The 13,687-nt window shown below is 32.2% G+C and overlaps 1 protein-coding gene across 16 annotated transcripts in view; it reads right to left on the minus strand.

Annotated features, from left to right (window-relative positions):
- DMD (dystrophin) overlaps positions 1–13,687 on the minus strand; it is a 1,236,775-nt gene that overhangs the window by 651,919 nt on the left and 571,169 nt on the right. For all 16 annotated transcript variants that reach the window (XM_072027522.1, XM_072027514.1, XM_038175527.2 and 13 more), the window contains 4 exons: positions 8,499–8,621; positions 6,802–6,939; positions 5,153–5,305; positions 4,034–4,216 (listed from right to left, as the gene is read on the minus strand). In XM_072027522.1, the coding sequence (XP_071883623.1) occupies positions 4,034–4,216; positions 5,153–5,305; positions 6,802–6,939; positions 8,499–8,621 (597 nt within the window). The remainder of the gene's footprint in view (positions 1–4,033; positions 4,217–5,152; positions 5,306–6,801; positions 6,940–8,498; positions 8,622–13,687) is intronic.

The following is a 13,687-nucleotide window of genomic DNA, read 5'->3' on the forward strand; positions in this document are numbered from 1 at the left end:
ATCTGCCTTACTACTAACAGCATACATAGTTCACCCAAGACAGAAAAAATGAAAGTACATGAAAGCAGAAAGAATTTTGGATAACTTGATAAAGTATGGTAATAGGACATATAAAATAAGAATTTATATTGTAGGTTCTGCACCTATGTTCATCTCACAAAATATTTATTTTTTAAAGATAAAGGCCTTCAGTATTCATGCAGAGTAATCTCAGTCATTGCAATAAAAACAAGTCTAAGCTGATTGATGACATAAGCATACTCATAGACTGCTGAAATGAAAGCACTGAAAAAAACATCTATAACACGGGCATTAACTAAAACAAATGTAATCATTTATGAGTAATTCATTTATTAATAAATGATTTTGATCCAGATTTGAATTAAACTACGTGAATCTAGCTTTTTCTCTGAAAATATATTATTTTTATCCCCCTGGAATAATGACAAACTATTGTAAAAATAAATAAATAAATAATTTAGGAAGATTTAGGTTTAGACTGTCTCAATGGGGACTGGTATCTTTTCTAAAAGACTGTGACTGTGAAATCTTAAATGATTTTAGATTCAGCAAAGATTATTTAGAAATAAATATCCCTGTACCTCCCTAATGTTATTACTTTCATTTTTGTAAAACAGACATGCAATTTTATTATTCAAAAGTGCATACTGCTCTAGCATTAAACATTAATGGCTTTGTTTTTTGAAAAGCATCTTCAGTTTACCTGAATTTCACTGGGATTTGATGTTTTAATCATCATTTTAATTTTTATCAGAGACGACTCTAAGCTTTTCTTAATAAAGGAATCTAAAATTTGCCACACACTAAAAACTGATTTTTCTGCCCACAGTTTATTTTTCCATGTACATATAAAAACTCTATGTACATATAAAAAATGTGGGAGAAAAAACTCTTAAAACAACATGAATGCCAGTAACTTTGTCCCATTCAATGTAATTTGGAGCAGCTTTGCTTATTTATCAAGTTTAATCTGTTATTACAATAAAACCCTATTTTAACTAAAGAATTACATACTACACTGAAATTTTTCATGTGACCAAATTAACTTATACCAAATTAAATTATATCTCAAATTGGCATTAAAAAGAACATTTGGTGTTTGAGGTAAAAAAGGAAAAAAGTTAAGCTTTTTGTGCAGCGGAATATAGATTTGCTTTATCTTTTAAGTTTGTTCTCAACTACATCATACCAAAAAAATTGGTCACAGAACATTCTTTTTTATGTATATACAGATATATATATCATATAATCTTCTATATCATACATCATACATATATATACACATGTATATATTTGTCAAATTGTTGCTGGATATTGACTACTACATATCTGTGAAAGAATCAAAATTTTATGAGAATTTACCATGATAGCGAGAATCAATTCTTACATGTATATAGTTACGTATCCTTTTGACAGAACTTCCCAACAAAAATGGGTGAAAAGTAAAGTCAGGGGAAACATGATTATTCTAATTTCACATTTTGGTATCAGAATTATGTTAGCTCCAACAAACAAGAAATGAGCAATTCTGTCATCAAGCCACATATTTAAAGGCAGCATCTTGCTTAGTTTATTCAATGAATCACAAGAAATTGAAAGATATACAGTACAGCTAAATCCTCATTGCTTTATAACAACAACTTTCAATTATTAAATAAGTATTATTGTATACATAATTAATTACAAATGAAAAATGCAGAAATGTTATTTTTTTCCTCTTTTAAAATAAATTCATTTATATATTTTTATTATATGGTTTTATTCAGTTGGTGGTTAAAAAATAAAATCTCTGCGAAGATTATTTTTGCTGGCATATGCATGTATTCAAGTGAACAGTTTTTGTTTTTCTTTTATATTTTCGAATCTTGAACAAACAGTTAACTAATCCTCACAACATCCCTGTGAGGTAGGTACTTTCTTTGAAAATAAGAAAGAGAAAAAAAGTCAAGAAATTCACTTTGTTTCAACGATTTAGCAAAGCCAAAATTAAAACTGTAACAAGTCTTGCACTTCTCATCATTGTGACTTGAGCCATGAAAATAAACTGCCTCTCACCAGTTTCAGTAGCTTCTGTGAAACTTCTAACATATGTCATATGTTAGACCAACATGGTCAATAGAGATGGGTATTTTTCATGAGAAATGAAAAGTATACAGTAATTATATTACTGTACTCCTGTACACATGTAAATTTCTTTGAATAATGTCCTCATTCCACAGATAAATATTAACAAGTAGTATTCTTGCATGAAATATAAAAAATACTTAAACATTTAATGATTATAAGATATAAATGTATTATATAAATAATATATTTTAACAATAAAAATACATGTAATGGTTACATCACTAAAATGTCAATGACTGTATTCCAGTGACCAATTAAAAAGTACATATGCTGATATATCCTGCTGGTAAAATTTTATAATGGATATACTTGTTTACTGTCATGGTAGGTGATATAGGTGATATATATATTAGGTGATATAAAAACATATATTTGTATAAACTGTACATTCTTATTTCTTTCCTATCAAAAAAACAAAAAAACAAAAAAACAAAAAAACAAAAATATTCATTATTAAAAAAAAATACTTATTTACAAAAGAAAGTGAAGCCTGCTCTAGCTCCACACCACTAAAATGACTTGCAATTGATTACATCCATCAACTTTAATATAAACCATAGTAAACTGAAAAGAGTAATCAGATGGAACAAGATTTAATAACATAGAAACCAAAGTTAATGTTTCTCCGATTGTTTCCATTAACTGCATAGCTATCCCAATTACTGTTTTTATATATAAATGACATAACTTAATAGTAGAAAAGTTAAAAATAAATAAGGGTTAGTACAGACTATATATATAGACTCAGTACATCAGAGGGCTGTATTGACAAAAAGGGTGTATACATTATTGCTGATTTTTGGAAGTCTTTTTCTTTTTTAAAACATGACTAACCACATATAAAATAGAAATAACACTTTTTGGTTTTAGATATTCATTGCCCTCTTAATATGGACTCTCTGTAGTCAACAAGAGATAAATTTTATTTATTTAAGAATAATTAAAATTATATTTTGTTAAAACACCTCTTTTCCACTAGCTTTTTTAAGACCTCAGAAGAGCACATAATGCAACAAATTACTTGATATCAAACAGTTACAAAACTTCTGTTAAGTCCTATAAAATCAAAAAGTTAAACGACTATAAGCACAGTAGTAGGAATGGCAAGCAAAACCTGCCATATGTGTGCCAAACCAATCTTCTGCAACCTTCCAAATGGATAATTTGCCCAGTATCTATTTTGATCATAAGCCTGGAATGGTGACAGCTTATTTACATTTTATTTATCCAGTTACTGCAGCATAAATAAACTAGTAAGAATAATTGTATTTTATATATAATTAAACCCTTGAAAATCAGAAGACATTAAGTTGGCTCAGAAAATGATGTTTTCATCCCGTTCAATCTAAAACTATTTAAAAGTTTCTTGCAAAACATTCCTCTTCAAGGATTTGAAAACACTTCTTCAAGCATTTGAAGAAGAGGCCATGTATGCATATTGCAAGAAGAAATTTTCTAATCTCTTCTATATTTCTAGGTATAATATGTATCATGGATAAATTAAAAAACAATTAAAATTGGCATGGGATGGGTAGTTTGAAAATAACATTATTTCTGATTTACACATTTACTGAACAAAATACATGCATGGCAAACTGACTTTTTTAAACTGGAAAATGTTATGGAAAAATAATGAGGCAACAGAAATAAACACGAGCTTTTCATTGCTGAGTTTTCTGTAACTGGCTAATGTAACTTAAGGGCAATTTTAAGACCAAAACAGAGAACTACTGTATTAGAATATAAAGATTCCCCCAGTTGCAAACAATACTGTTTTTCTTATTAGTATCTGAAGCGTTGACACTGACCCTGAAGCTCTCAATGTTAGTAGGATTCTGTTAGTAGTAGCAGTTGCAAACATATGGGTTTGCCAGTAACAACTCACAATTTCTGCATAGTTGAGTCTTCGAAACTGAGCAAATTTGCTCTCAAAATCTCGCCAGCGCTTGCTGAGCTGTATCAGGGTTGGCTCCACTGCTTTTGCAGCCCCATCCTTAGACAAGCGTTCAGCCTGCCTGTGCACCGCATTCAGATCTTCCTTCTTCTTCTCCAATTCTCCATCAATCTCCTAGTGAGCAAAACCAATACAGGGCCCAGGACAGTTAGCTAACTAGATCAATCAACTTAAAATTAGCAAAAAAATTCTGTCAGAAATTCCACTTCAATTTTATTGTTGCAATTAAAATGTACAGCTATTTGTTATCTTACAGTTAAACAAAGCAAAAATAACTGAGATTGAGGAACCCCCTTGGAGATGGGCTGTAGATAAACTAACAACTAGTACACACTGAAAACTAGTTAGCAAAGGCCAACAGTTTCCACTTCCTGATTCTTGCTACATTGTGATGGGCAATTGGAGAATTTTTTATTTTTTTTTAATTTTATTTTTTTATCAGTAAGGCTCAGCATATTCAGGACAAACAGTGTTTGGACAGTTTACAAATATGTTATTTGAATCCTTAACATATCACTTAACTCCTATTTTACTCTGTGGGAAACTCAACAGAGAATGAAGCAAAGAAACACGATGCAAAATAAACTAGGAAAACCTTTGACAGCATGTAAATAAATCTATAGAGTTTGACAGTGACATGTGAATATGTTCTGATGAAAATGAATGTGCTAACATGAGAAAGAGGTCATCCGTATATCGGTAAGTCATTTGTTCATCTGGAACAAAGATACATAAAATCAATTACAATTTTTACTAAAAAAACATTTGATGCTTCTTAATACATTGCACACTCCATATTGACAAAAAAATTATTTACTGTGTTTCAAAGAATTTACGTAACAATCCATACAACAAACAAATACAAGATATAGCAGAACAAAGAAATGTTAATTTGAATACAAACTGTTATTATTTGCTTTATAATAAATCAAAAATAAAGTACTAAACTGATAATTCTCTACATCTATTAGAATATTTGTTTTATTTCCATCTTTTAAATTAAGAAATTATCACTCAAAAAGATCTACCATTGTCATCTCAAAACATTACCTTTAGCTTCTGCTCATCTTTGTGGTCTGGTAGACTGGCTAACTTTTTCTCAATGTCATCCAGCCATGTCATAAGGTCATCAGCCTGTCTCTTGTATTGATACCACTGATGAGATATCTCTAATGCCTTTTTTCTTCTTTGAGACCTCAAGTCCTGTTCACAGTGCAGACATTATTAGAATATCAATTAAAGGCTTATAGAATATGAATTGGCATGTGTGCATACTGAAGGGAAAAATGAAAATTAGGCCACTATTTTATAATTAGATGTTGATATTTAAATCAAGTATGTAAGTACTTGAACACAGAGTATTTTCATCAGTTTAACATATTATTTTTACCTGTTAAATGTAGCTGAATAAGCCAGAGACAGTCACCAATGTTTAGAGAAGTTAAGACTTAAATATCAATATTCTTATATATAATACACTTCTCAAAATACTTACTGGACAGATGGAAACACAGCCCACCTGTTGTGGGATAATAAGCTATAAGTGGGATTTCTTGTTTTGTGGTCTCCTGTGAAATTCTAGCCTGCATATAAATTCTGTAGCTATTCAAAAGAAAATCATTTAAATGCAGAAATGTATGTAATAACAGGTTTCCTTTTTCTAAAGTAAAGATCATTTACACATCGAAAGTGTTTATAACTTTCATGAAATGTGGATAAATATATATATATATATATATATATATTCCTGCTATTCTTTTATGAAATTCACAGAGATCTGCAAAACCATGAAATGAAATCGAAACGAAAAAAAAAATATGCTGCTTGAAAATAAGTGATAATAAGCATAACCAGACCACACTCTTGGAAACAGGAAGAACTACATGAAAATTTTCAAGAGACAGAAAAATTATTCCTGCCACAAACATGAAAAATTCTGTTCCAGTAGCTAGAAGCTCTGCCTCCAGGTAAGTGGAGGAAGGTGACCTTCCATCTACAAAATTCTTCCTTTCCTCACTTTTATTTTTCCCTGGGAGGATGACACTCCCAATTACATCTCTCAGCTTGTCCAAATAGGATTCATTGTAGCTGTTTCTAGGTACAGTATCATATGGTTATACCTCCTTCCAGCTTTGAAATCACACAGAATTTAGATACATTATTTTTTTCAGCCTCTTAGCTGCTAGGTCTATTGATATTACCATCTACCCTATCACTCATTATTTTAAAGAGGCTGGAGGTACTTTTCCACCTGAAAGGGGACAAGGTAATTTTTTTTTTTTCCCTAAAGAATTAAAACAACCATTAAAACAACTTATTCGTTGCAACGAGTATGTTCTAAAACCGAAAACCTAAGTTCGTGAGGTCTGATTGTAGCTAAGGTCTTCATTGCTGTTGGAGAAACATAAAACACGCATAATGTTAAAAAAAAAAAAAAAAAAGTATTATCACTGCAGTCCAACTGGCAATCCCCGGTTGTAACACTAAAGACAAAACAGCACTTGTTAAACTAGATATTTAAAATCTCTTTCCAAGGCATCAAGAGAATTGTAGAGGCAAATATATGTTTATAGCTGAATAATTTCAAATGACTTATCTCTAAATAGTAATGAGGATCCATTTAACTTAACAGAGCATTGCCCTGAAATGAAGCAAAAAACAGTTTTAGTTGCATATGTTTATAATTGTGGCTCTCATACCTTGAGAGCATTATGTTTAGTCTGCAACAGCTGTTGTTTTATCTTTATTTCCTCCCGTTTTCTCTCATCTGTGATTCTTTTTTGAAGTGTGTCACCCCTTTGCAGCAATTCTTTCACTGTGCTCTCATCATCTTCACTCTGATTTAAAACAACAACAACAACAACAAAAAACGGGTAAAATGGGCATTTAATCTAACTATTACATAAGTACTAGGAGATCTGGACATATAAACATACACTTCCTCTGATAAAGTAAACATCTAAGAACTACTTGTGGTTCTACACTGAAGACCCAATAACTTTTAACTTGAGAGGTACAAGTAAACAGTATTTGAACACCTACACGTTTGACATTAGATCTTACAGAGCATCCAGGATAACATGATGAAAACATTCACAGAAAAAAGGTTAAGTATTTTTTACTTTAAAGCAGAAAGAATAGATAGATGTAAAATATTCTACATAATTGACAGTAGTCACTGGAACTACCAGTATGCTAGGGGCCCATGTGATTCCTAAGCATTTCATACAATAGCATTATCACAATTCAAAACACCTATTCTGTCACTGAATATGCACTATGCACTTTTTACACAGGAACTAAGTCTATACCACAGATTTGGAGACAGTTATTTCTTGAAATATGCTAAACATTCCATGTAAAGAAACAGAACAAAATATGCTGAAGCAGTGGAACATTACCCTACCATTCACTTAGTATTTATCACTACAGTGAATACTACCTCAAACTGCTTATGTTTTTCCTGGAAAATAAATAAATAAATATATATATATATATAAAGTAATATATATATGAAATATTTTAAAAATATAAATATAAATATGTATTTATATATAATATATACAAATCTTTATATATAAAGATTTCCTTTCAGCATTGATATGAGATAGCTACATTTGAAAAATTCCCTTAACAGAAAAGTAATACCAATTTTTTATATTGCTTGTAAATAAATTCATATTCGTTCTTGCTGAGGATTCATCTTATCCTAAAGATGAATTTCTGTCAATGACCATGCAAGAAACGTCATTCCTCTGAAAATCACTCTGGAGAGAACACACAACAGTGGCAACAGTAGCAAAGCACAGCAGCATTTTCTCATCTTTTTTTGTGTGATATTTTTCTTTTTTTGAATATTCACACATGGTGTTACTACTCACAAATAGCAATCGTAAGTAATAAAACTTGCAACATCCACAAATATTATTCACAATAGATGGTATGATCAGATTTGCTAAGAACTAATCTGCCCACATTCCATTTCTCTCAGCAGTCATTACCTAGCCTTTGTCTCCATTGAACTTACTATGTTGCCCAATTAGATACAGCATCCTGAGTTTGATTGTCTGTATACTGCTACAGAGATTTTGGTATTCATTCCCTGATCTGTAATACTGTCCTGTATAGGACATTGCAGGTAACATTTCTGCTGTGCTTAGTGTTTTCAAAAACATTTGGAAAATGTTTTTCTTATAAAATTTACTGTAATCTTACCAATAAAACTTTTAACTAATAAACTAACTTGGAAACTTTGAATTTATAATATTAACACAATAAAATTTTGTCCAAGTCATATCACAAAATCTTACTATAAATATGGGAGTTTCTCATTTTCACCCATGTCTTTTTCATCTCCCTGCCTACTTCACTCAGACTTCCATTTCAACCAAATTACCATATCTTTATTGAAGTCCTCCTCTTTCAGATTCACCCCCTGCTGAATTTCAACCTCCAGTGGTTCAAGCAATTTTTGTATATCGAAGTCAAATTGTTCCAATTCCTTCAAAGGAATGAAGGGCTAAAATGGGAAAAATACAGAGACTATTTAAATTTCATATTTAATAGCTTTGTTAGAAACATAAACCAGAAGAGACATCTGTTTTACCCCGTATAACTACAACAACAGTCATTTTTTAATCTTATGGAAAATCATCTATACCATACAACTCAAACTACCCACATAAATAAAGATCAGTGTTCAATGATAGTCTAGATTTTTCATGTAGGAAAATACAAGAATTCTGTGGAGAGTGAATATATTTTTTTTAAATTTGATATTCTCACATCTGTGTGTAAGAATAGGTTCAGATAAGCAGTGTAACATGACAATTTGTCTAAAAAATTAAATGTTGACTCTACTTGGCTAAATGTGATTTGTCAGAAATTATACAGCAACAAGCAATCCATTCAGATGAATAACCACTTCCTACTACCAATTGAGAACAATTTCATGATAATTTGTTTCAGTGTTTTAAAATCATGGTTCTGTCAAAAAGAATAGCAAAAATGCCAGGTTAATTATACAGCATCCGTCTCAAAACAAAAGACAGCTAATCTTTGTATAAGATTATGCAAAGATTATGCTCTGTGACATCCTAAACAAACAAACCAGAAAACAAAACTGGCACCAAAAGCACTTGTTTCAAAAAAGCCTCAACAAAAATTGAGGTAGAAAAAAATTTCAACCAAATAAAATAGACACAATTCCTCCAAAATGAATCACAATATAAATTAGGGTGGTTTACTTTAGCATTCAGTTTTAAACTCTAAAAATGATCCACTTATACACCATCCTTTATCCACCTGCTACCTGAGTAGTATCCACAGTGCCTGTGGATAGGTTGTTGCATATTATAATATGCAACATATTTATTAGGTGCGTCGCAAAGGATCAACAGAAAAAATCTTCCTTCTTTGAACAATTTAAATGCAGAAACAAGAGAGAATTACTTGAAGATTCTGGCACAAAATTTAGATTTAAAAAGTAAGTAATGCTTTATGATCTATGCTCTATGATCTCAGATGTACAACTGTCTACTTTTAATCACTTTTCTATTACTATTCCCACTATTGGCATTTATTACAGAGCATAAGTTCGTAATCAAGACGATAACAATCAAAATTATTCAGTAAAACAAGAGAGACTAGACATCATCTAGAGTCAGATGATCTATAAAATATTTTCAGTTGTTTTACAGATACGGTAGAAGTCTTGGAGTAAAAATACCTTAATTGAATCTTATTGATCATTTTAATGACAAAGATTTTGGACACTTCTGCACATTAATGGAAATATAATAACGTATGATATTTGTCATAAATATAATCATACTGTGCTCACAAATTTTCATCAAGAAGCACAGAACTATACTCAGCAACCACTTCAACTGAGGTAGAAATAATAGCAAACTACACAGTAATTTATTCTCAAATGCTCTGAAGGATGTCTTCAAAAGTACTTAAATCTCAATAAGAGAGAAATCAACTAATAAAACTAATAAAATTACTAATCTCTGGCAGATGCTAAAAATGAAACAACAAAAAATGTTAATGGGAGGAAAAAGGATAATTGAAATTCCAGTAATTAAATTAAATTCAAAAACAAAACAAAAACAAACAAACAACAACAACAGCAAGAACAACAAAAACTTAAAAATGTTAAATCTCGGTACGCGATGATCTACTTATCTCTTCATTTTATTAATTCGGGATACAACAATTATGCACTACAGTTTATTGACTTTACATGCCATTTCTTATTTACTTCACTATTATACTGATACTTGTTAGTATTTGAAAACATAATTTGCAAACAGATGAGAATTGACTGAAAATAGATTATGAGCTTACTATCCTCTTGATTTTTTTCAATTTCATTGCAGAGTGAATAATTCTACCTAAGTATGAATAAACCAAAAATAAATAAATAATACATGTAAAACAAACAAGCAAACAAACAGAAGTGCAATATCACCACTACTGATTTTTCATCCCATAAAGCTGAAATCGTGACTAAGGGAAGTAGGACCCTACAGGTGGACAAACCAAGCCACGAGACCATCACTAGTGGACAAACCAGCAATTTTGTCCTTTCTACAAATGCATACAGCAAGACAATAACATAACCAAGAATACAAACAAGCCTGTGCATCTCTATCTTTTGCAATACCTAATACTATAAATAATATTTGTCATTCATACCCAAGCTGTCCATTCTCCCAGGCCCTAGAGAATGTCCTCTGCATTCTAATCTACAGTTAAAATGATATGCTGTAGTGACTACTTTCATTTTACTAAGTAGATAGAGTATAAAGCTTAGGGAGATGCTGCCATTCCAACTCATTTTGCCTACACAACCTTAACTTCTGAGTGAGAAGGTTGACACATTGAAGACATTTGTAGGCTATGTTCTAAAGACACTTTATCTGGACACGCATCTTTTTCCCCTTCTTTTAGTGAGGCTAGAGTGTACCATGCAAACAGTAAATCAATGATAAATCATCTACAGGCAGTCCCACCATTCCCTAAAACAAGTAATAGTTTCACATCACCTTATCAAAGGACATACCATCCCTAGATGCTTACAGAATTATGGAAGAGCATGGCAAAAGCTAGAAGGATGCACACTGCACTTAGCAGATGTTCACAATAGAAATGTGTCACAACAGAGTTTGTGCCAAGACGTCCTCCTCTGTCTACAGTTTTTACTTCTGTAATAGGCAAATGAAAAGGACACTGGAACTGCTGAAATATTACTGATGGCTGACAGGGGAAAAAATAAAATAAATTATCATCTTCCAAGGCCTCATGGGAAAAAGGTACCACAACACAGTCTGGGAATCCTTTAAAGTTTGGGGGACTTCACTAATTCCTGAACCAAAATGACAAGGCTTCTTGAAGGAAAGTTCTCTGCAGATAACAGGAGAAAGAGATGTGTAAAGCCCAGGTAATCTGTGACAGTTTTTACCTTAACAAAGGTCACTTTATTGAAGTGTTAATGATTCACCTACTTCCAGACATAGTTTTCTCCCAAAGTGGACAAAGAAAAAGTTATAAAAATCTAGGAATTTCTATGTAATAACATTAGCAGTGATTTCAGACATTCAAAGTAAAGATGACAACTAAAAGTAGTTGTCAGTTAGTCAAGCAATTAGCATTGCTTTACTAATACAAAAGAATATTACTTTCCCCATGCAGAATCCAGTGAACATTTGTACTACATAAACAAGTTAATATTACAGAAGCAATTATATATAGTACATTTTCAAATGCACTTGTACTGTGTCTGTCTGGGAAGGAGTTAACTTCCATCATAGCAGCCCATATAACGCTGTGTTTTGTACTTGCTGCTAGACCACTTTTGATTAACACACTCGTGTTTTGGCTATTGCTAAACAGTGCTTGCACAGCATTTTTCTGTTCCCACTCTCAGATAAGGAGGCTGAGGATTGGAAAAGAAGCTGGGAGGGGGGACAGCTGGGACAGCTGACTTGATTTGAACAAAGGGATATTCCATATCATATAATGTCATGCTCAGCAAAAAAAAAAAAAAAAAAAAAAATCACAAGAGAGATGAAGAAGAAGTGGGGTACAACTTCCAAGGTAGCCATTGATCAGAGACTAGCTGTGCCAGTCTGTGTGGGGGAGGCGAGTGATCACCTTTGTGTCACATGCTCTTTTCCCTCTTTTAATCTATTAAATTGTCTCAACCTGTAAGTTTTACTTCTTCCTTTCTTTCAGTTTTCCTATTGTTATCCTGTCCTGCTGAGGAAGTGAGGACTGAGCAAGCTGCTGTGTGGGTGCTCAGTTGCTGGCCAGTGCCTACCCCCCACAATAGTCTATGTGAAGGGTAGAATCCACGTAGACTAGAATCTATGAACCTTAGAATCTATGTTAAAACAGTGAAGAAAAGGTAGTGTGCCTTTTGAAAAAGATGGGTTGCTTATTGCCATTCAATAAAATCTAAAAAAGAAACACTGGATTGGTCAAAACAAGCACTGACAGTAACTCTGTTCTCAATCATAGAAGCTACTTGCTACCCCGAAGAGCAAAACATTTAGAAATAATCCAGTTAGCTAGCAAAAACGAAAAAATACTGTCAGACGATTGTTAGAACTTGCTCGTATTATGAAACAAAGAATCTTTTCACCTCAGCCAAAAGTACCTCAGATATAAACAATCTAGCTGTTTATTTTTCTGTATGTGTTATGAGACAAAACTTGATTTTCAAGAATGAATATTTTTTAAGAAAACAGTATCTAATATCAAAGTAAGGCATATGCTACTTCTCAAACAGAGATTATAAAAAGTGGTCTGATGTATTCACACATCCTCCTTTGTGCAATCCTTGCATTTAAGATTAATATGACTTGTTAATGTAATGATGCCACTATTCAGTTTTACAGTTTGCTAGTGTACAACTCTGTAACATTTTGAAGAAAAGAAAACCCAAACTGTACCCTTGACTTTAAAGTTTTCAAGCAAACATTGACATAACTAACATTACTTAACAATTTCTTTCATTAAGCTTTTTAATAGAAAATACTCTTTTCTGTTCCACAAAGGAAACCTAAATCAACTCAAATATGCACAAAGAATGTGCTGGTTACACAGGCCATTGAGCCCTATGCAAGCCCAAAGTAGCAGATGAAAACTGTCTCCTTGCTTATGCTTTTTTAAGGCTTATTTCCTGCTCTGCCAGTGATCTTTTGGTGCATTGATTTCCAGTGCTATTACACTAGCCAAGCAAATACTTAAGATGAGGATCCATGCACTCTCACTATCCTATGTATCAACCTGCCTCCTTTAATCTGCCAAATAGCTCTCCGCAATAAAGGTAACATAAACAATGGAGAAAGGAGGTAGTTTATGTCCTCCCTCATTCCGTATCAGAATAACAACTTGGCTAAAAATGCCCTAATGCTTACTCAATTCAGGTTCAGTAAAGTACTCAAACCAATCGTAGAGGTGACCAACCGGCTGAAGTATAGTTGGTGCTTGCATATGCATACATCCACACACACACACACACACACACACACAAACACATTTATAGATAAAATCTTGGTGAGACAGCCTCACAGA

This window comes from Anas platyrhynchos, chromosome 1, assembly GCF_047663525.1.
Source record: "Anas platyrhynchos isolate ZD024472 breed Pekin duck chromosome 1, IASCAAS_PekinDuck_T2T, whole genome shotgun sequence".
In the NCBI taxonomy this organism is placed as follows: Eukaryota; Metazoa; Chordata; class Aves; order Anseriformes; family Anatidae; genus Anas; species Anas platyrhynchos.